This window comes from Lagopus leucura, unplaced genomic scaffold, assembly GCF_019238085.1.
Source record: "Lagopus leucura isolate 7727_CA_CO unplaced genomic scaffold, USGS_WTPT01 111-9_obj-0_obj, whole genome shotgun sequence".
NCBI lineage: Eukaryota > Metazoa > Chordata > Aves > Galliformes > Phasianidae > Lagopus > Lagopus leucura.
Window position 1 is genome coordinate 81,362 of NW_024966362.1, and position 26,877 is coordinate 108,238.

General features: G+C 56.1%; 1 protein-coding gene across 8 annotated transcripts; it reads right to left on the reverse strand.

The window, feature by feature from the left end:
• Positions 1 to 72: 72 nt before the first annotated feature.
• Positions 73 to 26,877, reverse strand: BAIAP2 (BAR/IMD domain containing adaptor protein 2). Of its 8 annotated transcripts, none has more exons than XM_042893104.1 (14): positions 26,737 to 26,872; positions 25,191 to 25,277; positions 19,085 to 19,146; positions 18,696 to 18,767; positions 18,405 to 18,542; positions 11,284 to 11,436; positions 9,251 to 9,478; positions 8,329 to 8,524; positions 7,569 to 7,770; positions 7,402 to 7,470; positions 6,763 to 6,925; positions 5,551 to 5,585; positions 3,382 to 3,430; positions 73 to 1,782 (listed from the first exon to the last, which is right to left on the reverse strand). In XM_042893104.1, the coding sequence occupies exons 1-13, from the start codon at positions 26,804 to 26,806 to the stop codon at positions 3,403 to 3,405; spliced, it is 1,503 nt and encodes a 500-aa protein (XP_042749038.1). In that variant the 5' UTR covers positions 26,807 to 26,872; the 3' UTR covers positions 73 to 1,782; positions 3,382 to 3,402. The 8 variants fall into 8 exon arrangements, with proteins under 8 accessions (XP_042749038.1, XP_042749044.1, XP_042749040.1 ...); XM_042893110.1 differs by lacking the exon at positions 3,382 to 3,430 and adding an exon at positions 6,432 to 6,530 and having other exon boundaries at positions 26,737 to 26,857; XM_042893106.1 differs by lacking the exon at positions 3,382 to 3,430 and having other exon boundaries at positions 8,329 to 8,410; positions 26,737 to 26,877.

Below are 26,877 nucleotides of genomic sequence, written 5' to 3' on the forward strand. Positions count from 1 at the left end.
TGATTTGGGACCAGAGTTGCATGGGAGAGCTGTGCTCCATCGCCGCTGCGGGGGCTCCACCAACCCAAAGGAAAACGCGGGGTGCCCAGTGGTGGGGAGGTAAATTTTATTGCTCATAAATTACTTCTTTTTTTTTTTGTCCTCTCATTAAAAAACAAAACAAAACAATTTCAGGTTACATCTTGCAGGTGCCCATCAAGGCAGGAGGTGCAGTGAAACCTCAGGCTCAGCAGCCTCTCCTACGGGGCTGGAAGAGGACGACACGGGGCTGGTGACAAGGCACACCCCATCCTCACACCCCCTACCCCGGCTGTGAGCCCCCCAGCCCTCCTGAAGGCCCCGAGATGCAGCGGAGCCTTCCCCTGCCCCTTGTTGCCCTGAGGCACAACACAGTGGCTCTCAGAGCGTGGCAGAAGAGTTGGCACCACACGGTGAGACCTGGGGTTGGCACAGCTGCAACCATCCTTGGGGCACATTGGGCAGGGTGCAAGCCCTGCACTGCATTTTGGGGTGCTGTTGGGATGGGCAGAGTTAGGGACAAGGTGGTGGCTTCCCATGCGTGATGCAAGGGTGCCGGAGGACAGCACCTGGAGGTGGGCTGTGGTGGGCAGAATGCTGGGGGTCACAGTGCTGCTCCAGCCCCACAGAAACAGCAGCAATGTGTCCGGGAGCAAAATGCACCCCAGGTGCAGCCAGCATCACTTTGGCCCTGGGTGGGGATGCTCTCCTGCAGGGCACTTTCACGAGCCATGCAAGGGGGCACAGCAGTGCCAGCAGCTGGCTCTAACTGGAAAGCCACTCCACAGCAGAACCCCACCAGCGGTGACCAACGCAGTCAGCTCTCTGCCACCTGGGCTAAACCTACAGTCACAGCAACCCGAGCGGTCCTCTGTGCTCAAACAATTTAAAAAGTGCAACACAATGGGAAAGGCAGAACTTCTGAGCACTGCTCCCAGCTGTGCCTCACTGGTGCCAGCTGCATCATGCAGCAAAGATGCAGCTCCTGCTTCAAAAACCCCTTCCCCTTTGGCAGGGCTGGGGGTGCGAGTATATAGGTGTATATATTTCAGTCTCATGCAGCCCTAGGAATAATGGAAGAGAAGCAGCAAAGCAGGAGGGCTCTGGGGCTGAGCCTGGGAAGGAGCACAGCAGTGCTGGCTATCCCGTGGCACATATCCTCGGAGCCCTCTGCTCCTTGTGTATTTCTTAGCTTATATCCTACAGTAGTACCGTAACACCCCCCCTATGTACACGGCCGAGGCACTGCAGCAGCCCCAGGGAGCAGAGTCCAGCCCTGACCCAGGGCTGCAGCACTGGCACCAGCAACTCCTTTGCTTAAGGGGAGACTGGGGCTCCCCTGCCCGCCCGTTGTCGCTGCATCCCATGAGCAGGGTGTCCCCCGTGCCTTCCTCCCTCCCCTGCAAGCTGCTGCCACTCTGAGAAGCAAACCTGGCTATGGGGCACGAGCTAGGAGCATGGGGTGTCTGACCCGGGGGGGGCATCAGGCTGTTTGGCAGCCATCTGACCCCCACCACTGCAATCAGCGAGCTGGATCTAGAGAAGAGAGGAAATCGGGGCACTAAAGCTTTAGCCTTTGGCTTTTCAAAGCAGCAGGATTAAATAAACTCTGCCTAAAAAGGCGGCTCTGGGAGGCAGCCATGCGCCGGGCGACGAGGAGGCGGCAGTGCCACGCGGCGGCAGCGCTCCCGGCATCAGCTGATGAGCGGCGCCGAGCGGTCGTTCGTCACGGTCGGTTTCAGCTGGACGTTGGCAAAGGGGTTTCTGCAGGGAGAGAGGAGGGCAGAGTTTAGCAGAGGCTCGGGAGTGCAGGTGTGGGGCGATGGGACGACGACACGGCGAGACCCCGCCAGCTCTGGCTGCAGGGATGCTCCGATGGCTGCAGGCGGCCCAGCACACCCCTGAGTACAAGCTGCGGTCCACGTGGAGCTTTCTCCTACCTCGCTTTTCAGCAGGCCTAAAGCTGAGCTCTTCCAAAGGGAAAAAAATTAGGGGTGGGTGCGGGGTGCAAAAGCTGCTCTGGCACCTCCCACGGGGAGAGTCCCGAGGTCAGCCGGTGCTGCAGGGGCGGCTGCGCTGTGCACAAGGCATCGCTCCCTGCACCCGCTGCCATGGGACGTGCTGGGACAAGAGCAGAGAGCACAGCTCCGTGCCAAGCTGCATGGAAGCAGCAAAACGTCCAAGAGGCAGAAAACAGGGAGAGGACGGGCTCCTACTACGTGCCCAGCACCATCCTGCAGCCGCCCACACTCGCAGAGCATTTTCCCTGGCAGGCGGATTGCTGCACACAGCATCTGCCACCACGTCAAACCACCTCCTGAATGCAAACAGCCTGGCTCTGCTGGCAGCCCCCAGCCCTCCCCAGCAGCTGCACAACCCCTCACCTTTGTGCTATGGCACCTGCATGTAGTTGTGGCACCCTCCTGGGGTCCTCTGCCCGTTCCTATGGCTGGTACTGCCCAGGAGCAAACCATGAGCACAGACATGGGGTAATAGGCGTTAGGAGCAGCCACGCTATCAGCTGTGCTATCAGCTGTCTCCACCCACAGCAGCACCCACTGCATCCATCAGTAGTGGGGCCAGGGGGTGGGGCTGCAGTCCACCAGGTGCTGCCCCTCACCATCCCTCACCTTTGGATGCTTGTTTTTCCTTCCCTCAAAAGATAAATGGCTTTATGCTTAAAAATAGGGTAATTAATTTCCCACCTAATTAATGCAGATGCTTAGATCAGTTTTCCCCTTAGGATGCCAAAATAGGTTCTTGAGACTGAAAGAGTAGAAAAGGAGGCTTTGATGATTCACCAGGGGCTATTCTTTAACTGTTTTAGTTCTGGCAGGGAAGAGCCATTGGGATGGGAACCCACAGCTCTGCACCACAGCAGAAACAGCACGGGGCACACAGAGCTCCATCCCGAGATGGGGGGGGGCAGCTCCAAGACACAGCCCCGGAGCCAGGTGGGGGTTGGCACCCGTGTCTACAAGCAAGAGAAGCTGCTCAAAAAATGTCATTAGCGACCACATGTTGGCTCTGCCCCAGGGACAGCTCTGCAGGGTTCCAGGTGCCACTGGTGGCCTACAACCAAAGGTTGGTTATGGGGTCAGAGCAGGGTGGGCAGCAGCAGCAGCAGCGGGCGAGAAGCTGGGACCCCTCTGCAGAAGCTCAACAGCAGCAGCGTCCACAGCACAGCAGCGATGTGCAGAGCTGAGCAGCAGGGCTGGGTGTGCAGGGTCCCACCACCGGGATGGGGACAAGCAGTGACCGAGGGCTCACACAGCACGGGTGCAGGAAGGAGAGCGGAGGCACCGTCTGCCCAGCGTCAGCGCCCAGCACAGAGAGGGGCACGCGGAGAGACCGTCAACTTACTAACTATGGGCAGGGGGCATCTCAAAACCTGGCCACTTCAACATCGGGGCTGCAAGGGAAAGAGAAGGCAGGTTGGAGGACACCGGCATGCCTTGATGGGAACAAATGGTGGTGGTTAACGAGAGGAACCGGGTGGAGGCAGCTGCGGGTAGAGGAAGCAGGAGGGAAAAATAAAGTAAAAATAAAAGAGAGAGGAGGAAAAGTGGGACTGATTGAGTGGTGAGTCCAGCAGCACACCCTGCGAGGAGGAGAAGGAGGCACGTGGCTGCGAGTGGGAGACCTGCGGGGAGGAGAGGGCAGGAGAGGAGGGGAAGGGGGGCCTGCTTCCTTCCCAATGCCCCCAGACCAATGCAGCCCCCACAGCCTCGCTGGGAGCCAGGCAGTGGGCACGGGGCACCCCCACTGGCATGCAGCACCGAAGGGAGCAGAGATGCAGCACAGAGCAGAGAACAGGGTTAAACAGCTTTAACCCCTTAGCAAAGCTGCTTCAACACAAACCGGTCCAAGCTGAGCGCAGGCACTGGGCACTGATGGGATGGGAATGGCCCTTGGCATGGAGGGATGGAGAATGGCAACAACAAAAAACAAAAGGGCATGGCAATGCGGGCGGTGATGGCAGCGCACAGCACGGCAGCCGAAAAAGACACCGAGGCCCAGCTCAATGCAATAAATAAAACTTTTATTCAAACAATAACTCGATACAGGGCACGGTTCTCTCTGGCTTTTGTGGTTGGTTTTTTTTTTGTTTGTTTTTTGTTTTTTTAAAGAAAAAAGGTTTCAGCACTTTACAGTCTCCATCCAAGTTCTGCTAGGGTGGTCGTCTCCCCTCTACCTCCAGTCATTCAGTGCGACATACCCTGGGTTAAAAACCTTTAGCAAAATCGTGCTATCGTTGCAGGAGGGTCTCATCACTGTCTGCTCATAGTGTATAAAACAAAACCTGGTCCGCGTGGCTGCGCGCTCTGCCAGCCATCTCCTAACAAACGGGCACGTGAGAGGCCTTAAAAATCACATCCGAAAAAAAGAAAGGAAGCGTGGCCAGCTCCGTGGTGCCGGGACGGACCGTGCCCAGCCCCTCGGCCCCCAGCACGAAGGTGAGGTAACGATACCTTGCTACAAAAAATATATATATATTTATAAAACAACGAGGAGGGACCTGCGGGGCCGCCCTTGAGCCCAGCGGAGCAGCAGCCGCTCCGGTGCCAGGAGCTCAGCCCCATCCACTTCACGCTATAGCTGGGTGGAAGTGGATTTGGGGTGCGGGACCCCCGCCGCCCCGCAGCCCAGCGGGCGCTCGGTAACAGTACGTACACCAGGCCATGCATATTGGGTCCATCCTGGGGCATCCTGCCCGCGTCCGCGGCTCGTGTAAAGCCCCAGAGGAGGGATAGTGCATCTCTAACATTCACAAAGTAGTACAAAAAACTGGGTCCCACTAAAAGTGTAAACTGCATCCAAGGCTGCTTCAAAGCGAGCACGGACCGATCGGCAGTTTCTGCTCTGAAAAGGCGTCAGAAACAAGGGCACTGTGAACACCGGGGAGGGGTGGAGAAGCACCATGGTTTCCTTGAAGATCACGAGAGAATTTAAAATCCGAAAGTGGAGAAAGAGAAAAAGGGAAGGGGAAAAAAAAAAAGAAAAGAAAAAAAAAAAGGAGGAGGAGAGAGAAGCAGAGCGCTCTTCTGAGCAGCACAGTGCCGCCGTGAGCCTGGTGTCCTCACACCGTTGATACCAGACTGCTGCTGCCGCTGTGGAACAAAGCAGAGGAGGCTGCCCCAGTGCTGCTTCACTCATTGCCCGCGTGTTTATCCCGTGCACGGCCCTGACCAGGGACAGGGGTCCCCAGCACCTGGGGATGGGGCTTCTGCGGGGGGAGAAGGGAGCAGGGGAACCCCAAGAGCTCAGCCCAAGAGGTGGCTGCAGAGACATGGGGCTCCTTGGAGAGGCACTGACCCCATGGGGTGTGAGGCTGGGTGCAGCTGGGGCTGGCCCTGGGACCTGCCTTCTGTGAGACACACTGGGTCCCATTCTGCTCCAAGATCTCCACGTGGCCAAATCCCAGGCCAACAGGCACAGCTCCCCTCCCCAGGGACCCCACACCACAGCTTCACCCAGAGCGCGCACCGACAACTCGCTTTTGTGTTAGGCGACGGGAAGGTGAAGGCTTACCTGCTCACAGACCTCGTCCCATAGTCATCGAGACCCTACAGGAGGAGGAGAGGAAGCACAGTGAGACATGGGCTGCGCCCCTTCCGAGGGCTCTGGAGCATCACAAGGACTGACCAAAGAGCATCGGCACCAGGGAATGCTTGGGCAAGAACCGATGCATTTGGAGATGGAAGGGAGGGGATGGAGATGGTTTCAACAGGATTCAGACAGCAGGGGTAGAGTTGCACATTCTCTTTGGAACAGAACTTGGTCTGGATAAGGGGAAGCAAGAGCTGAACCTGGCTTGCTCTGCCCAGCTCCAGACTTTTGAGATGCGAGACACTTGGAAAGGGGTCAGAAGTCTGAGGTACATCAGTGAAATGCTCTGTGGAAGGGGTTTGTGCTGCATCAACTCCCACCAGAAACCATGTGGTTTCTGTGGGACCATTTTCTCCTTCAGCGCTCAGTGGTGGCTTGCAGGGCAGCACTGGAACTGGTCAATGTCCCAGAGTCCCTCACAGCCCCCAGCATTCTAGGGACAGCCACTGGTGTCCAGCAGCACCTGTGTCCCTGGAACCACACAGCCAAGAGAAAACGTTCCCTGTGAGCAGCTCATTTCTGGTGGGAGACTGCCATGGAGTCAGCAAGTGTTGCCCATTGGGGGCTCACAGTGCCGCTTTGTGCCATGGCCCCTCGTGCCTTGCCCACTGCACCCAGGAAAGCCAAGCTGACCTTCCCCCCTTCATCCCCTTCTCTCCCACTGCTTTTCCCCTCTTCCCTGACCCTTTCTCTGTCAGGAGAGATGCTCGGAAGGGGCTGAGACTGGGCCAGGCATGAGGGCAGCCAGACAAAACCAGGCAACTGCAGGTCCCAATGGCAACATTGCGTGCGCTCGGACTTACAGCTGTCGACCTAGCGTAAGGCTTGTAGTGGGCGGGTGGTGGTTGGCAGAGGCCACTGGAATAGTCTTTAATTGCACAACCATAGGGCATAAGGTAGTCCTATAAACAATGAACACACCCTGTTGGAGAGGAGCTCCCGGCCACTGGCACGTGGTTTGCACCACGCTCACACCAAGAGCACACTTCAACACGTTTCTTTCTGCTTTAAAAACACAGATGGGACACTGCTCCAGGAGAGACCAAAGCTCTGAGACTCATTCAAGGACCTCCCATTTTAAAACATCCCCTAGTTCAGCAAAGCCCCATCAGTGATCATGGCAGCACGGCTCACCTGGGAGAAGGCAGGCACAGCCACGCTGTACGGCCTCTGCTTGAAGGTGTTGATGTTCTGAGATGGGAAGGCTTGTGAGGACATGCCGTAGTCGGGCGGTGGGATGGCAATGTCATCTTTGTCGAGCAGGTTGCCCGTGCTGCTGCTCTTCCCCTGTTGCAGGCTGGGGAGGGGATAGCAGGGCTGTCAGCAGTAGCCAGCACCGCACAGCACCAGGAAGAGGGGCAAGATGCATAGAGCCCTCCCCAGAGCGTCCCTCCTGTGGTGTCTTCTGTCCCCATCCGTATCCAACATCTCCATCCCCACCACCCCAAACAAGGCACTGGAAGCAGTTGAGCTCTACAACGCCCCAGGGAGCATGGAGCTGCAGCACAGGTGTCACTAGCACCAAATGCTGCTCCCCGCCGCACCAAAGGACATTCTTTGGTGTCCCAACCAAAGAGGACGTTCCTTGGCATTTATGCACACTGTCCCACAGGGACTTCACAAAGGGTTGCTACCAACTCCATTCTTTTCCATGTCTCTTGTCTAGCGGAAAGCAGAAAGCTCCCATCCCAAGGCAGCAACCCTACTCTTGGGAGAAACACAGGGTCCCCACCCTGCAAAGCCCCAAGATGTGCCAACACTCGGTGCTCCTACCTCGCATGGACCCGCTCACTGCCATCATTGTCAAGGACACGTGTGTAGGAGAAAGGAAACCAGCCCCTCCTGCAAGACAAAGGCAGGGCATCAGCTGATGGGGTACTGATGAAGGAGAAGGCTGAACCGAGCTCCCTGGAGCCAGCCCCGAGGGCAGCAGCACTCACAGTTTTGTTTTCTCGCTCTCTCCGTAGTGCCACCCATCCCTGGCCTCCGGCACCAGCAGTGTGATGAGGTCTCCCTCCTTGAAGCTCAGGAGGGTGCTGTTATCCCCGGCAGCATGAGAGAAAATGGCCTGCACCCTCGTCCTGCCGTTCCTCTCGAGCCCTGCAGCCATGGAGCTGGAGCGTGGCAGTGTCTTGTTTTCAGCTGGCAGGAGACAATGACAGCAATGGCTCAGTCCTTCACCTCTTCAGAACCCAGAACTCCAGCTCCTTTATTCTGCCCCCCTAAAGCCCTTGTGTCTGGTTCACCCCCCTGATGCCTCTGCACAGCAGCCGTTCACTCCCCAGGAACTATGCACATCACTCACCACCCTGCAGCATCCCCTGTGCCCACCTTCACCTTTGGCATCCAAGTGTCCTACACTATCTTGCAGTCTCACGTGTTGACTCTTTCCCAAATATCCCCTCTTCTTCTCCCACTCTGGAAGGTTTTGCCCCAATCCCACTGCATGAGGCAGCAGCACCCTCATCCTTCAGCACTGTGCAGACACACGGAAGCCCAGGCAGAATGCAGCCCCTGTTCTTGGCATCACCCAACAGCCACAAAGGAGCAGCCACGCTGCGCATCCTCCTTCCTATTCCTCAACATTTTCCTCCTGGAAATCCTATCTGTGGGCCCAGAAATTGGTTCTACTCATTCCCTAACACCATCTCTGGCAGTGTGGATGGCACCACTCTGCCACCAGGCACCAGGAAACCTCACCTGAGGCGTAGCTGTTTTTCGGGGTCACGTTTTTGCGAACGGGAAGCGTGTTCGAGTAAGAGTCGCTCAGCTGCTTCTGAGGCTGGGGAGGAGATAAAGATTTGGGCTGTGCTGGCTTCACCTCAGACCAGTGGTTGTAATCGTCACTGTCTGGGCCCGAGACTCCATTCACCGCCGGCATGGCCTCCTGCATGCGCTATGGAGAGAGGAGGGGAGGGAGGGGAAGATGGGGACGGCTCCATTAGGGCACCTAGCGAGCTCTGGGGATGGGCACGCAGCGCCTGCGGGGTTCAGCTTCCTCCTGACACACTGCTGCAAGCTGCCTTACACCCACCAAACCCCTCCTGAGCTCTACTGCTCAGTTGTCACCCCCGGCATCGGACAGGAGATCCTTTACTATAGGTACTTCTACCATGCAAGGTTGCTCCATGCACCTTTGCAACACACCTTGGCCTCCGGCATTGGGCAGGAGACCCTTTCCTGAGAGCAATTCCATCACACAATTGCTCTGTGCACTTCTGCAGGGCGCCTCAGCCCCCAGCACTGGCCAGGACACCCACATTTAAGAGCAATTCCACCATGCAAGATTGCTCTGTGCACTTCTGCAGGGTGCATCTGCCTTCAGCGCCAGGCAAGAGATTCTTCCCTAAGGGCACTTCCATCACGCAAGGTTCCTCCATGCACTTTCATGGGGTGCCTTGGTCCCACCTTACCAATGCCAGCCCCAAGGCCAGGTGAGTGCAAGCCCCAGCTGCCCACCACCCCACCCAAGCCCCCCAGAGCCACAACCCTGGGGTGTCCAACCCCATGCGCCCACATGTGACAAAGGCAACTTGCTGAGGACAACGGTGACGCTGGCCTGGGCTCATCCCTCCAGCTTTGCTCAGAAGGGCAGGACAACTTCCACCACCAAGATACTTACTCCAACAAAAGGTGCCAGCTCCGGGGGAACAGGGAGAGGTTTGGCACCAGGAATGGGGTCAGAGATGATGAGGTTGGACTTGGATGTAGACAGAGGGCTAGGCATGATGGTGCCATTGCTGCTAGCAGCCATCTGCTGCATCAGCTGGATGGCACGGTCCGGGATCTTGTTGGGATCAGAGCATGACTGCTGCCACAGTGGGAGCTTCTGTGTCAGCATCTCCTTCCCCTGCAAGGAGGGAATGCAGCATGAGGGCACAGGGATGGGCAGCACACAAGCCTGCAGGAGTTTCAGCAACAAAGGACCATATGTGGGCACAGCACACTGGATGGGCTCCTTTACATACGGCACGAGCAAAGGAAGACCTGGGGACCCACTGCTTCCAGGCTCTGCTAGCAGCAAAGCCAGGAAGAGCGACAAAAGAGGGAAGAGAAAGGGAACATCTCTCACAGCCCCACTCCTGACACATGGCTCACGCAGGCTGCAGAGATGCACCACTCTCCCCCTCCCAGTAAAATCACCATAAAACTGCAGGTCAGGATTCCCAGTGACACTCCAACGTCACAAGCTGCAGTGACCGCAGCGGAGGCACGTTCATGTGACAGATGCCTGCGACACCTTCACTGCACACAGAGACAGGAGGATCACACTCGTGCTGTGCACTGTGACACAGGCTCAGGGATGAGCTTCTGTTTGGGGCTGCTTGACCCCAGCAGCCTCCACCACCCACAGCCAGCACGCTGCTCCTGGCTGCGGCAAGAGGACAGAGCTGAACTCAGCCAGCTAATGCAGCCATGGCAACTGAGAGCATCCCATCACACAGCCCCACAGGAGCAGATGTCCCAATCCCACCCCTCCAGGTCACTCCTCAGCCAAACACAGTGTTCAGCCCCACATACAGCACACTCGGAGCAGAGCTGAGGTGCAGTGGCACTGCACTCCTGCAGGTGCTCTCATGGGAACACAACCCAAAAAAAACCAACCCTCCCACACCCTGCACAGATGCCCCAAAGGTTTCTATTGCCCACCTACCACACACCTCATCACCCACCACCAGCCACTGTGCCCATGCACAGTGTTTGCAGCCCATGCACAGCACTCAGTGCTGACATTGCACCACCACCCACCCGCTCAGCCCCTCTCTCTGCAAACTGCAGCAAGAGCAGGAGTAGCACCATGCCATGGCCACAGCTGCACTGCAGGTGACACCACCCGTCTTGGGGGGGGGGATTTTTCTCCTTTGAAGTAAGCATATGCTGGTGACTGATTCAGCCCCACAGCACAGCACGAGGATGGTGCTGACTAAGCCCAATTTCTCCCGTTGCACCCCGGTGCCAAGCGCGGCAGTGACAGATGGATGCCACAAGTGCTGGGGGGTGGCAGGGAACACGCAGGAGGGGAGCACGAGGCTGCTGGGAGCTGTGTGCACATAGCCTGCCTATGGGCTCTGCTCCAGCCCTGTGCAGCCCAGGGGGTGGCCCCCAGCCCCTGTAACCAGGCTCGGAAGTGGACAGTAGGCTGGAGCAGATGCTATTAGGTTTGATTCCTTCCTTTGCTATGGACAAGGGCTGATTCGGGTGGGAAGGGGCCCTCTGGCAGCTCTGCAGGAACTTTGATCAGAGCAAGAACATCACCTGCTTTGCATTTCTTCTACCTTTACAAACCAGGAGGAGCTGATGAATGAACATCTGGAGGAGCCCCCAAACCACAATGACCAGGCACATAGTGAACATAATGCATGCAGGTGAATACAGCTCTGCACACTCACCACTACCTCTCACCTGCGCAAGTGAAACTGCATCAGGAGAAGGCAGACAGCAACAGCACATCCATTAGGGTGATTGTGCCCCAAAACCCTCCTGGCCAAGAGCTGCCCATGGCAGCCTCCAGCACGCCTTCCTGCAGCACCACTGCATCACTGCCCTCCCAGCACCTGCAGCTCCCAACTGCTGGGCTCTGCACAACCCACAGCTTGCACTCAGTCTGCTCCCTGCTGCTGCAAGCTCTCCAGGCACCCAGCAGCCCCTTCTCACCTTAGCATGGTAGGTGATTGCACTCTTGGCCACAGCACATTGCTTCTCCACCAGAAAACAGAACCGCCGCCTCTCCTCGGTCAGAGCTGTCTTATAGCCATCGGAGACGTAATTCTCCAGCTCACCTTGCTTGTTGCTGATGGCCTCGATGTACTGGAGGGGAAGAAGGAGCAGACAGGTGACCGTGATGCCCGCTGTGCCCCACAAGCACCCGCAACCGTTAGCAGGGGAGATGCTTGTGGGTGGGAGTAGCAGCAGAGCCAGCTTGGGGGATGCCCACGGGGGCTCCTCAGCACAGGACACATACACATGTGCCTGCACGTCCCCTCCAACCCACCTGCATTCATCAGAACCCCACGCAGAGCTGCTGACTCAGCGCGCGGGCTGAGCCGTACTGTGCAGCCGCCCTCTCACCAAACGGGCACTGGAGGCTGTCCGGGCCCTCCCCCACCACAATGCTGGCAGCAGCCCCCGCTCATCTCCTCTCCTGCACCCCCGGGACAGCAATGCACATAGAACATGTGGGGCTGGGGCAGTGCTGCTGGGTGCCATAGCCCATAGGAGTGTGCACACAGCATCCCCCCCCCACGCCCAGCACTGAGCTTTTTGCTGCAAGCAGCCATTCCTCGATGCCGGCCCCAGCAGGGCCCCTGCCAGCACCAGGCTGGGATGCTGCAGACGCAGCAAAAGGAGGCTCTGCTGCTGGCACAGCTCCTGCTCCACCTACATGGCTTCTGCCAGCTTGACTGCTTGGCTGTGCCCGCACACACTCTGCCAGCAGGAGTGGGGCATGTTTGGTGTGGAGCAGAAAACAGCACATGGAGCAGACCCATGCGGTGCAAGTGTGGCACAGAGCTTCAGAACAGCACAGCGACCGCATCCACCAGTGCACATGAGAAGCTCCCATCTCCTAAACAGCCCCTTCCTCCTCCCCTCCCCTCGCTCTGCCCCCAGCTCCTCTGCAAGAAGCAGCCAGCACCAAACCCCATGAGGAGCATTGCACAGCCCCAGCATCAGGACACGTCCTGCACCAAGTGGGGACACATTGCTGCCGTTGCCTCTTCCCAGGACACCAACACCAGAAAGCTCTAAGCAGCCTGGGCACTGCTGAACCTGCTCCAGGATCCTCCCTGAGACAGGAACTGAACTGGAAATTCAGGGCCCAAAGCAGCTTCGCTGCTTTCTTCATGTTTATTGGTTATTTTTAGCGTGCTACAGTATTTATTAGCAGACACACAAAATGGAGCAAACCTCAACAAAGCAGCGAGATTAAGCGATGTCCCAGACATCAAAGAGGGCTCAGGGCAGAACTGGAGTCCCCACCGCCCCACGCAGCACCCCAACAAGGGGGGATCCTGCAGGAGGAGGCTGGCACCTGGCTGCTGTGGGGCAGCCCCGCAGCACCAACAGGGCTGAAGGATGGGTAAAGATCCCACCTCTAGCCACAAGCATCACTCCTAGGACAAATTTCTTCCTCCCAGCTCAGAATATCTAGACATAAGAATTGCAGTACCACAGGTGCTTGCGCATCCCCCAAGTGAAGCTTCAGGGAGAGCTGGACTGGGGACGTGGAGGCGGGCACAGCCTGGGGGTAGCACAGGCAGAGCAGGAACAGCAGCTCCCGTGTGGGCAGAGGTGTGCTGAGCACTGTGCCCTCCACCCCCACCAGTGCCAGCCTGGGGTGCAGAGCCCAGAGGTGTGCACATGGCAGCAGGGATGCTCCAGCCCAGGGGTGCAGCAGCAGGACAGAGCTTGGCACCTTCAGCTCAGCAGTTTAATACATGGGCTTAGGAAGGAACACAGGAGGGCCATGCAGTGTGCTGCCAGCCAGCCAGGTAAGCTTCTCCCAGCAATGGGAGACTTCCAGTTTTAATGACTACAACATGCAAAGCCTTATTTACATCCCCGATTCCAATCTTGCTTTGCAGCTATACTCTTAATTACTTCGCTAACGAAGGGCTTGCCTTAATGGCTGCGACCAGTTAGAACACGTCCATTTGCAAGCAGTCTGTGCACTAAATTTAGTGCTTTGTGCACTGCGTGGAGATGAGCACAGCGTGCCATGGGTTTGTTCTGAGCAGCGCTTTGTACAAGGGATTACCCCACAAAATGGTGAGCACTGCCTCACACACCGGCCAGCTCTCATTTCGGGATTCACTCCAATGGCAGTGCTGTGTCCCAATGGGGGTGACACCTGTGCTGCACACGGGCACCACTGGGTGCCATCACCTCACGGACAGAGCTTCGAATTCTCATTTTAAGCATCATCTGAACAGAAATCTCACCTCACAGGGGAAAGCCCCCCCCCCCCACTCCATGGGGGCACCCAACCAGGCGGTGCTGGCGGTATGGAGCTCAGTGCAGGCGCCTCTGGCAGCTCCAAGAAGCTTTTCTGGGTTTCTAGGTTGGAGAAACCTCAGATAACCCCCCCTTCCCCCGCTCCTGAGTGCATCACCTCGCTGTCACCGGAGCTGCTGACCCAATTAGCACAGCGGCACATGGTGGGGCTGGAGCCCATCTCAGGGTGCTCCCCAAGGGGAGCAGCACTGCGGGGTGGGGGCACGGCTGCTGCTTGGGGGCACAAGGAGCCCCGTGGTGGCACAGCTCAGGGATGCACAGCAGGGCACGGCACCATTCAGCATAGCTGGGGATGATCCGTTCAGAAAGCCTCTCTGAATCACTCCAGAGCAGCCAGCTAGCACAGGTGGAGCAGCGCTATCATTACTGAACTTCACCCAAGTCCTTAATAACAACACAGGTGCACTGAAAAAAAAAAAGAAATCAGTTCAAACCGTTCTACCCAAGAACACAAGAACTAGTTAGGGATGTAAGCCAAGGACAATGCTAATCACCACGGCACTGAGCTCTGCTGCAGAAATCACCGTGACAGGTCCTTGTCAGCAATCGGGTGCATCTGCCAGCACAGCAGAATGGGCTGAGAGGGGGACCTGTGCAGACAAGAGGGGAGCAAACACGAGGAGCACTCTGCACGTCACCAGAAGACCACCGGAGGCACAGCCACAAACTTGAGTCAGATGCAGAGCAGGGAGGGGACTGTGACCCTGTGCTGCTCCCAAAACAGAGCTCCTGTCTGGGATGAGGTGAGATGGAACTGGCAGCACTCAGCAGTGGGAGATGGGGGTGAGGAAGCTGGCGTGCTGGGCTGACGGGGCAGGAGGCACTGCATGGAAGGAGTGACCGCTGTGAGGAGAGGGGATCTATTTAAGGAACCACAAGGGACAATAATTAGAAAGTAATGGGATAAAATAAGACAGAAGCTAGGCTGATTAACCAGGAAAGAGCTTCTAAGCTGTCAAATAGTCTCAAGGAAGAGCAGCTCCAAGCCTACAGCACAGGGTCAGAGGTGAGACCAGCAGCTCCCTGGCTCTCAGGAAAAGGTCTTCTCATCTCCAGAAGCTGCTCCTTGCATGGAGGTTACACTCCTTGCCTCGGGTTTTATGCTGAATTTTTTACCCCTTTAGCAGGTTTTGAGAACAAGCCTTGCCAAGGGATACATCCTGCATCCAACTCTAGAAGAGCCAGTGCCTGAGCCACATCCCAAAGCCCCCACATCTCCTCCACAGAGCCCTGCAAGAAACAGCCCCCCCAAGCACGCAGGCACCTGGTGTATCTCCTCCCCATCTCCATCCCATCGTGGTCACCCCAGGTGAGCTGTACCCAGCAGGTCCTGCCACCAGAGCCCAACAGCTGCCCGCTCCCCATCACTGAAACACGCTGCCTTCCCCCCTTACTCCGCCATCTCACATCTGCTCTGCAGGGCAGTGCTTCATCCTATTCCTGCATGCTTTATGTAACACCACGTACACAGCTCCACGCAGGAACTCGCTCCTGCAGCACAGTGCTTCCTGCAGCCAGCCCTCAGCCACGCAAATGTCCCCTCAACCCGGGGACAGCTCAGGGCAGCCACTCCATACTGGGATCTGGTGCGGAGATGTGCATTACATGGGCTGAGTCCTGCCTTCCAAAAGGGCCACGAGGCACCCTGGCCACAGAAAGAGAGGCTTTAGGCTTCATTTCTTTATCAAAATCAATCCACTCGGTTGAGCTTATTTGCAGCAGCTGCTGTGGGAGTTACAAGAACAGCCCCAGGAAGCAGCACTCAGGCAGCAGGGATGGATGTGACAGCCCAGCATGGAGCACAGCCCCAGCCCATGGCTGTGACACCGCATTTGGACACAGCACCACCAGGGCTCAAAGCACAAGGAAAAGGGGTAAGGCATCTGCAGCCTTTTGTATGCTTTTACATAATTCCTCCCCGTTTGACTTTCACATCAGCCCTCGTAACCTGGTTTGTGCACATTCCCCATCAGCCCGTGCTTCTTGACCCATCGCTAAAATTACTTCTCCCCAGTGGGAAGAGAAAATGAGGTTTCAATTACCAAAGTTTCTAAAAAACCCCCGGGCTATTTGGCACAGCAGTGTTTAATGCTTACACCGCTCCCACGGGAGCACACGGGGACAGCAGCAGGGACTGTTCCTGCACTGACCACAGCCACCTCCAACTCAGCCCCACAGGAAAGTCCCACTGCCCACGGCACCAATGGATGGACAGCTTGAGCCCACACTGCTGCTGCCTCATTCAGTCGAGGTCTGAAACCCTAAAACCTCAGCAACCACTGAACAGAGAAGGCAGATTGAGGCAGCACCGCAGCCCAAATTTCCCTTCCCCTGTGCAACAGCTCTGGACTAATTCATCAGAAATCAAACACTGGCGTTATTGCCACCTTCAGCAGCACAGCTCTTAACCACTGCACCTCTGCTGACAAACCCCGCAGCAGCCAAACCGTGCTCTGAGCTGCTATAAGTAATCAGTCTTTATGGAAAGCCACACTGTGCTTTCATCCTGCAAAGCCCCTCCTCACCCACCAGACCCCACAGCATCCAAGCTCTCACTGTGCACTGCTGTGCATGCAGCAGCACCAAGCAACCCCCAGCTCTGCTACCCCAAAACAACAGGTGTGCAACACCCACCCTTACTTCTGCCTTACACGTGGGGAAACCTGCACTGAACAGACACAGGGAAGACAACCCAGGCTGTCCCAGCAGGCTCAGACCAATCCCATGCTGTGGTATGAACTGTGGTCACCCTGTGAGCATGGAGGAGGCAGATAGGAGCAATTTGCTTCCCACAGCATTAAGCACAGAGATGATGACAGAGCATCAGATTCCTGGCTGCTGAGTGCTACAGTGCTTTAAGTGGATGAGTCTTCAAAGAAAGAGTATGATTTTATTGCTTTATTGAATGGGATGAGTTATGTCGGCACTGGGATGCATCTGCCAACAGCAGCTTTCCCATGACAGAACCAAACCATCACCCTGCCTCCAACCCACCCTCACTGCCCAGAGAAAGGTTTTACGGAGCAAGAATCCCACTGAGACACGAGCTGCTCCTCCAGCATCGAGGGAGGACTCTGATCTGAGACTGGGGAACAAAGCCAGCAGTTGAGCAGTTTCATTGCTCTTTAAGCTTAAAAGCCATCATAAGGCTTTTTTGCCGAGATAAGCACTTCCTAAATACTTACTGCTGAAAGATTAAAGGAATGAAAGCCTGATCCTGTTTTCCTCTTTGCCCACAGATGATGTGCTATCAGAACTACCCCTAATGATGCTGCTTCGTGGTGGGAGCACCAAACCATCGCTGCTCCTCCTAGCTGCAGTGGGTTCCTTCCTTTCTCCAATAGGTGGTAGGAATGCCAGCAACCCAGCAGCCCTGGGGACCCTGCAGGAGTCAGGAGGCCCCAGCAGCACTGCCCATCCCTACCAGTAGCTCTTGTAGGGGAGGGGACCCCTCTCCAGGTGCTGATGCCATGCATTTCCTCCCACAGAGCCGCCTTGCTGCTCCACAGGTCTGCTCTCAGCAGAGATCAGGAGCAACAGATTGCAGAGACACCAGTACTCCAAAGTGGTTTCAGCTGCTCAGCTTTCAGGGAAGTGCCAGCCTGCACGCGGGACACCTCAGTCACACTGCAGCAACACCTCCTGAAGATGCTCCAATTAACTGTGCACAAGCAGCTCAGTACAGACACAGGAGCTGGGAGGCTGCAAATGAAATGAGCTCAGCTCAGAGCACTTCAGCTCAGCACAGGGGCTGCGCTCAGCCTGGATGGCTGAACTGCTTTTTTCTCCTTCTGTGATTATCCTGATTCATGCTACTGAGGGAACAACCAATCTCCCAGATTTTAGTGCAATTAACAGCATCACTTTCCGAGCTATCTGTGTTATTTACTGCATTCCTGTGCATAGCCCCAGCGGTGCTTAGATTCCCTTTGGCAGGGCTGTGCTATCAGCCCATCAGCTACCAGTTGCAACAAAATCTGGTCCCCAACATAACAACTATTCTCTTAGACAGCAGCACGCGATTTCCAGCTTTGGGGTTAAACTTCCTCTTTTCCTCAACGATGACAGTGCTGTGCTGCAGCGCTTGCAGCCAGAGCAGCTCTGCAGAGAGATGCACCAACCTCTTGTTAAAGCCTGCCACGCTGAGACAGCTCCGAAGACCAACTCAAATCAAAGCCCACAGACTGATCCGTGCCAGGGGTGCATCACAACACCGCACCGCAGCCCCTCACCATGCCACGGGATGCATCCATGGATGCTCAGCTGCCCCGCTCTTCAGCCTGCCAGCAGCCAAAGCTGTGCAAAGGGCTCTGAGTCCCCAGCCCTGAGCAGCACAGGCACAGCCCCATCAGCACACAGCAGCCCACGCCGCAGTCACGCAGCCATGATTCACTTGCCAGCCTCCTCCCGCACGCGCTCGCCACCGGGCGGGCTGGGGGAAGGGCTGCCCGTCAGAAGGCACTGAAAATATTTAAGCAAAACACCATCCAGAGGGAGATGGATCTGGCACAACAGAAACTAATGATCTTTTCGGGTTCATTCATTAAGGAGGAGGGGAAGAAAAAAAAAAAAAGCAACAAAAAAACCAATAACCCAACGAACCACCAGCTGTGGTGGATCCAGCAGCGTTAGTCACCAGCAGAAGCTGAGCTTGGGCACGGCCACATCCCCATGTCATCCCAGTGCCTCCCTGGCTGCTCCTACAGCCCCAGCACACAGCTGGAAGGGTGATGGGCACTGCCCTCCCCCAGCCCTGCTCCTACCTGCAGCTCCTTGTCTGAGTACTTCTGGGGGTTTTTGCTTCCTTGGCTCTTCTTCCGCAGCTTCTTCAGCTCAGCCTGGCACTTGTCGAGCGAGTCGCCCTTGTTCCTTTGCTCTGTTTGGTATTTCTTCAGCGCAGCCTGGGGGTGAGAGGGGGAGGCTCAGAGCAGCCCGAGGGGGGTGATGTGGAACCCCCAGCCCTGGGAGCAAACAGGGGTTGGGAGACCACATTCCAAATGGTGACACATCTGATGGCCCAGGGACATGGCCAGGGGCTGAATTGGGACACTTACGCTCAGGTAGCGCGAGTCCAGCTCCACCTTCTGCTCCAGCTGTGTCAGAAGCTCGTTGTGGAAGGACTTCAGCTGCAAGAAGAGAGCAAACACAGTTTCTGACATCTGTCACCCAGAGCATCACCGAGCACTGCCCAGAATCCCTGTGATGGGAACCAGGGCTGCACAGAGCTGACGCCAGGAGGGCAGTGGGGCTGAGCAGGTAAAGGGGATGCTGCCAGCAGCACAGGATGGACAGGTGCTCAGAGACAGACCTGGTCGCAACACCAGCAGCTTGTGAGGGGCTGGGTGCCCTGGCCGAGCCCTCACCAACTCCAGAGATCTGATCTGAGGGCTCAGAGGGGTTCTTTCTGCCCAGGCTGAGCACGACAACACCAACATGAGCTCACCATTTCCTCCAGCTGGTTCTGGATCTGCCTGTGGACTTCAGCCATCTGGAAGAGCACGTCTCCTGGAAAGACAAGGCAAGAGGAGAGGGCTTCAGGCATGGAGCTGGGGGCTCTCAGACAGCAGGGAGGGATCCGTCCAGCTTTGGTGGCCGTGAGCACACCATGGAACGGGGCAGCCATGCTGCAGGGGAAGGGCTGTCCCAGCAGAGGGATCCCAGCTCTGCTTCCACTCTTCCTTCAATTCTTCTTTTCCAATACAAGGCCTTCAAGTCTTGTTCCCACTCAGCTTTCCCCAGACAGGAAGAGCCACATCCTGCCCCAAAGCCCCGCCATAGACGGAGCCAGGCAGCCCCACAGAGCCGCTCTGCAGGAGCTGTGCCAGCCTCAGACCCACGGCACCATCAGCCCCAGCCCACACCATGTCACCCTGCTCCCATCCCCATGGGACCACGCAAATGGCCTGCGCTCCAATAGTGAGCAATTAGGAACACTCTGGTCCAACGTGCTTTAGCCCACGGCTGAAGCAATTTGTACTTTGCACCCGCACAGCACGTCTCAAAACTCTGCAAACATTAAAATCTGACCCCTTTGTTCTGGGCAATTGCCAGCCCCTGTGCTTTGAAAGGGGGAAAATCTCAAAGGGCTGAGGGCACTGGGACAGGCACAGGGTGGCACAGGGCAGGGAGCAGAGCAGCGGTGCACAAAGTGAGGTTGGCCAGCAGCTCTGCTCCCACACCAGCCCAGCTCTCTGCAGCTGGAGACACGCCGTTAACTTTTATGGCTGCTTTGCAAGATGCTGAGCAAAGCAAAGCAAAGCAGTGCCGAGGCGCAGCGGCCGCAGTAGCTCCACACATCGGCACTGAAAAGCTCCACGCATGAATGGGAAGGCCTGGGCCAAAGGTTACCCCGACAAGAGTACAGGAAATTGCTCTCCGGTTGGGCTGCGACTGCTCAATCCTAGGAAATGCACAAATTCCCACTACCAGGAGGGCAAGAAAAGTGACGTAATGCTGTAGCTCGGCTGAGATTCCTTTTTCTCCAAGAGTATATGGGCACAAAGGTGGCTTCCCTATATTCCCAAAGCTCACACTGTGCTCTCTCTCAATCCCATCAGACCAAATCCAGCAGCAGAAGCAGCCAGGCCAGGGCTCTGCCAGCAATGCTGTGCATGGAACACATGCAGGGAAGGGATGAGATGCTCAGAAATAATACACACAGCCCCACATCAGCACCATGCAGCTCTACCCCTGTGCTCCCCACCCAGCTCCCAGCAGCAGCGAGGTGGAGGAGCACCTCCCAGGACACCGATAGCCATCTCTGCTGATACTTTCTCCTCCACCATCCCCTCTGGCTGTTATCACAGCTGAATGTGGGGAGTTTCAGCCCCAGCTGGATGCCATTCCACATCAAATGGGCAGGGCAGAGCCATCCCTTGCGCTGCATGTCTGACTGCCCTACGTGCACGTGCTCCAATGGGGTCAGTGTTGCTGCTTTTCCAGCTTGGGTGCTGGGTGAGCGGGTGGGAGCATCCTGAGCCCGCGCAGCTCCTCCATCACAGTGCTGAGCGTGACACTGCAGGGACACCGAGGAGCAGCCCTGGAATGTCTGCGTGGGGAGCACAGAGCACAGGAAGGCTGCAGGCTGCCCGCCCAGCATCAGGTCACACTGACTTCCTCTGAGGTTCCTCCCGCACTGGGAGCCTTAAGAAATTTCACTCTGGGTTTCCCATTGCAGCCTCCAGAGCTGGGAGCCCACACAGGGTGGTGGATTGAAGCTGAAGTCTCCAAATTGCAGCTATAATGTCACACACCTCCAACACCCCGACAGCCCCACACTACGTACTGTGAAAAGGCTGCAGACCTCGTTAGGCATTAACATCTCACCCTGAAACCACCTGGACTGACACAGCTCAGCAGCAAGGGGAGAAGTTAAAATGTGACTCAGAGATATCACAGCCCTTGTGAAGCCAAAATATTGCACGCCCTGGCTGATGGTAGGATCAGCAGCACGGGGAGGTGCACAGCACTCACGGGGGGCTCCCCCCAGCTCCCTCCCACACTGCTGGCACTGTGCTGGGGCTGCTTGGAACCAACACACTCAACGATCCCTGCTGCAAACAGTGCGGGTCACATTGGGAATTAGATAGAGGGCGAGCACCATCTTTGCCCTGTGCCAGAACACACATGCTCTAAGCCAAGAAAGCAAAGCAAAGCGCGAAAGCTGAGGTCAGAAACAAAGACCCACGGGGTGGGCAGGAGGGCAGCGCCAGGGCCGTGCCTGCTCTGCAGGGAGGCACACACACAGGCTGGGAGCTGCTATTTGCGTCGGTGTGACTCACAGTATCATGCTGGGAGAATATAGGGACCATTGTGGGCCCTTCCCCAACCGCACCCAGCGAGCAACGGCGAAACAGGTTGTTCCACATCACTGAGATTGCAATTGGGCACCATGCGCAGAGCCAGCTGCCCGGCAGAAGGCAGAGCTGCAGGAACCGGCTGCTCCTGAGCCCGCGGCTCTGAACCCTCGAGCTAGAGAAGGGCCAGCTTTAAGGAAATATCAAATAATGCAAAGTTGCATAGGAGCACCGGTGCCGGGCATCACTTCCTTGCTCCACAAAGCACACGGCCCCGCTCCACACCAGCACCGAGCACAAAGAGCTCAAAGCCAAAGAGCACAGTGCCAAGCTTTGCTGTTCTTCCCCACTGCACCCAGCTTCACCCTCTGCTTTGCGGAGGGGAACAGAAGCAACAGGATCGAGAAGCGAAGCAACCAAGCAGGTGAGGAAGAGCATTAGCTCATAACGAGAAAAAGCAGCAGGCAGCACAAGGCAGGTTGTTTGGGCAGCTGCCTCCTAAGCTGTGCAGTGGACAGGAAAGCTCCAACAGTTATTTTCTGGGGGGAAAAGCACCAATTTGTGCGCAGGGTGAAGTCCCATCTGCTCCCCACGCGCTGCGTCCTGACCTGCCCTGCGATGCACAGCCCAGCACAGCCTGGCTGCGATCAGATGGCACCGCTCAGGGTTTGGCTCAGCCACATTTAGGACAGAAGCGCACCGCTGAGGACTTCTGCAATCCTATTTCCCCCCTGAAACCAACAGATCGGGATTCAAGCTCACGTGGCACAATCCCAAACGAGCCCTCGAGTTCCTGAGAAAAGCACTTCATGGCTGAGCCCTCATTCAGACACAAAGGGTCCTGGATGCAACTTCCTATCAGCTCAGATGTGAAACTGCAAAGCAACATGGAGGGAGGAGATTCACGCAAGCACTTGGGAGGGGGGGAGGGGGGGAAACAACACGGGTACAGGGAAACAATCAGCTCTGCATTTCCTCTTCAAAAAGGTTCCATTTATTTATCACAGCCGAAAGGATCATGCAGGATTTGTTGATGTTATATCAGCAGCTCATCAGCATTACAATGATCAGTTCTGTTCCCAGCCTCTGTTCCAGCCCAGCTTGGCAAAGCTTTCCACTTTTTTTTTTTTTATTGAGACAAAGTAAGGAGAGGAAAAAAAAAAAAGCCATTGCTTCCCCAGCTCGCCTGGCTGAGCACAGGGCACTGAGCACAGGCACGTTTCCAGCCGCGTGCAGCATGGGGGTACAGTGCCCACCAACAGGACCTCTGCTGGCATGATGGTGACCTTTGGCGTTTGCAGGATCTCTATCTGCATCTCTGCTGCTGCAGGAAACTCCTACCCAAAACGGCTGCAAATCCAATTAGTGGATTAATGCATCTCCCCTGAGGATTCAGCGCAGCACAAAGCCTCCTAACCACGCCAAGGCCACCAGGAGTCAGGTGGGACCGCAGCACTGAGTCCCAAAAGTGCTCGGGCCTTTGGGACAGAGCTGGGCTCTGCCCTGAGCTCAGAGTCCCTCCTCAGGCAGGGCATACCCAGAAGACAGTGGACCAGCACCAACACACACTTTGAAAGCCACATAGAGCTCCTTTGCAGCTGTGCCCCATTGACACCAAGCTGCCTTGGGCACCAGCTGAGGGGACCTTGGTAAAAACCAGCCCCCAAAACAGTCCTTCCCTGGCTCTGGAGGAGCTTGCTGCAGGTACATTCAGCCCCCAGCACAACTCAGCACCACCCACAGAAGCTGCATTTGGAGCAGTACCCAGCTCCTGGAAAGATCCCAGATTGAGCCCAGAGCAAATCTTGCCTGATCAGGCACAGCATTAACTCACTCCATCTTCTCACCCTCCCAAAAACCACCTCTCAGCCAAGCTGTGCACACCCAAGAGGAACTGCAGGCTTGGATCTAACCCTCCAAGTCCCAGAGCTGGATGGGACCAGAGCCAGACAGGTGGGTCACATCCATCCCAGCGACTCAGCTGATGGCAATGCCAAGAACAGTCTGGCCCTGACCATCCAACAGGCTCAGCTCCTCGAGGTGCAAAATCCAGGGCAGAGCGAGGCACGGCACGCCGGGAGCTGCAACTTGCACCACCACCTTGGGTGCAAACAGGAAAATCAGACTCTGAACACCCCAAACCTCAGTGGTGGGGCTGGCAGGGCTGTGCCCACCCCACCCGACGCCTGCACCCAGCACAGAGCCGATTACAGCTCAGGTGCTTCATTACTGCTGGGTTTCCCGTTGCTGCACCAGATTATCCTGTCTCAGCACAGCTGCTAAAATCTGGTGGAGAATTTGTGAGCTATGTGAAGCACTAAGCAGGCGGGGAGCGCAGAGCTAAGCTGGGGGCAGCAGTCTGGTGGGCAGAGGCTGAATGCTTGCAGCAAGGTGAGCGTGCAGCATCGCTGCAGCCCAAGGAACGTGCAAATACAGCCAGCACCATGCAGCACGAGGCAGCAGGACCCTGCACCAGACACTCAGCATGTCTGCAGACAGGGATCACCGAGTGGTTTCCCAGCACCCAGATTAGGAGCTAAGCTCCTCTGAGCTGCATGTGCTATTGAGGCATGGAACTGAGTGCGGAGCCGGGGTGGGTTTGGGACATAGGTGGACTTTTCCCACCATTTTTAGGCACAGGATCTGCACTGTTTTTATGTTCAATTGATGACTTGGCTCAGAAATAGCACCAAAAAATAAGCACAGGAGAGAAAAGGGGAATAAGCCTCAGATCCTTGTCCTTGGAGGCCAGAAGCTGCAGCCCCAGCAGCACCCCCACCTGCTGCAGCTGTGGGACACAACCCAGACCCAGCTCCTTTCCAGCACTATCAGCCTTCACTGATTAGCTCAAGGTGTGCCCAGAAAGAGCAGTACCTCTGCTGCTGCAGGCAGCACAGCCCCATCTGAGGCATTTTGCAGCCCATTGGGACAGGGTGGTGTCCTGTTATCAACTCCACAAATGTTATCTCCATTTTCTTCCTCGTGGAGCAGCTGCCACCATAAACACCAGCAAAGATCAGCACAGCAGGATGGCTGAGAGCTGCTGCAGGGCAAACAGGAGCTGCCCCGTGCCAAACCCCAGCGCTGCACGCAGGGAACAGTCCTGCACAGCCCTCCTATGGGCAGAGGGTTTGTGGCCCAGCTCCCACCTGCACAGCCCACAGTCCCCCCCCACATTTCCACTTCCAGTGTGACCACAGAGCTGCAGATCGAGCTGGGAGCACAGAGCTCATGCAGGGAGGGGAAGCACGAGCACGGGGAAAGCAGCTCCCTGAAGAGTAACTGGAAGAGGGAATGCAGGTGCAGAACATCAGGACTCACAGTGTAGCTCTGACCTGAGCCCAGACAACAGCATCACAGTGGGACACAGGCAGGGCACTGACTTGCACTGAGCCTTGCACACCCCCCCATCTTGCCAAGGGCTGCAGCCTAGCAGCACTGCCCCAGCTCCCAGGGCAGCGATGCCTTCCTCATTTCTAAAGCAAGAAAAGTGCCATGAGAGCAGCTCTGTGCAAACACTTCCTCTTAGCAAACACCACCTGCTGACAACATCCTCAAATCCTCAAACTGAGATTAGCAGGATTTCTCTTTTCTTTTAGAAGCTACATTAGCAGCAAATAGAGAGGCACATGGGCTATTCACATCAGGCAGGGTCAGCTCCATGCCCAGCTCCTCATCCCCAGCAACAGCACAGATTTGGTCTCATCTCTGCTCTGGGCCGGGTCTCCATTGAGCCATGAATCAGTGACTTACCCAGCTCCTTGGATCCTTGGCTCTCACTGGCCAACTCCCCCATCTTCACCAGAGCATCGAAGTATCCTTTTGCTGCATATGTCATACCTAAAAGCATTAATAAAAAAAAAAAGCAGGTTATAGACTTGGCTGGCAGCTATTATAAATCCTGCAGCACCGAACAGGCGCTAGACGCTAACAGAAAAACAGCTCTGACTTCAAAGAGCTCAGCCCCACAGGGAGGGACGAGACAACAAACAAGCAAGAGGAGCAAGGAACACACCGGGAAAGAAGAAAGCTGGAGCAGCAAGATTACAGAGCTGCTCAGGAGGGGAAAGCAAGGTACGTGCAGCACCTCGGTGGTTTTCATTCCAGCGTAACCACCGGAGCTCAGCAAAAGCGCTGCAGAATAATTGAATATCACAGACTTTCATTATAGCTCAGTGCTGTTTGTTGACATTCCAGCTCCCCGCTCGGCTTTAATCAGATAAGCAGGGGGTTTCCTCTCATCACGGAACACGCTGTACAGCTCAGCACCACTGCGCTCAGCAACGAAGCCTCTTACAAAGAGCATCCACTGAGCGACGTTTTGCCTTCGGGTGCCCCACCAGCTCTGGGATCCCAAACAATGACTGAAGACAGCTGTCAAGCTTGCAGGAAGATCTTGGAGCAGAGGTGTGAGAAAAATGGAAGTCCTCAAGTGCTACATCTCTGGAACACCTCCTGGGATGGTTACTCCCTCATTCCCTGGGCAGCCTGTGCCACTGAGGGCTACTTTGGAGAAGAAATTGTTCCTAAAACCCAGCCTGACTCTCTGGTACATGGAGGACATCACCTCTCATCCTCAATGGTGCTGCACGTGAGGGTCTGTGAGCACCCCAGGTCCTCACCCTGTGCCATGGGCACCTCCCATACCATTAACACCCTCTGGGAAGCAGCGGGGAGGGATGTGGACCCCTCACAGGCATGCAGCAGCCCTGCCTGGGGGAGATAAGGAGTGCTCCAGGCACACGCAGAGCAGGAATGCACAGAGCAGGAATGTGCAGATCCTTCCCAGAGGTCGCACTTCAAACACCACCATTTAAGACTATGAGACTGAAATCTTTTTCTTTCTACTGACTTAAGATCATGACAGCCTCCACCCTTAAAGGCATCTCCAGCAATCCAATTAAAAAAATAAAATCCAGGCGACGTGCAGCGCAGCTTCTGAAGTGAAGCAAATGTCCTCTGCACGAAGCTCTGACAGAACAGGGCTGGACAGGACCTGGGCAGCACAGAGTCACCACGTCACAACTGTTTGGTTTTGGTTTCCATCAATCCACGGTTCGCCCAATTAATTCCATGCTCCTCTAACAGCCCCCAGTGGGAACCGATAGGCTCAGCAAGGAGCTGCCGCCAACAACTGTGTGTGAAGGGGGGGGGGGATTTATTTTCCTCTGCAACTTGAACATGTAAACAATACTTTTAAATAGAGCTTCAACTTAATTTTAATTATTTAAGAGCACCGTGCAGCCCCACACGGGCTCACAGTCCTCTAGCAATGTGCCAGCAGCACAGCATCACTTACTTGCTAAGGCTTTTTCATAGGTCTTCCCCATAGAAATGAAGTTCCTGAGGCTGGGGTTGAACTGCTCCATGATCGTCTGGAAGAAAGGAGGACAGCGGGTGTTAGTGGAGGTGGCAGCAGGGCAGCTCAGTGTGTCTTTAA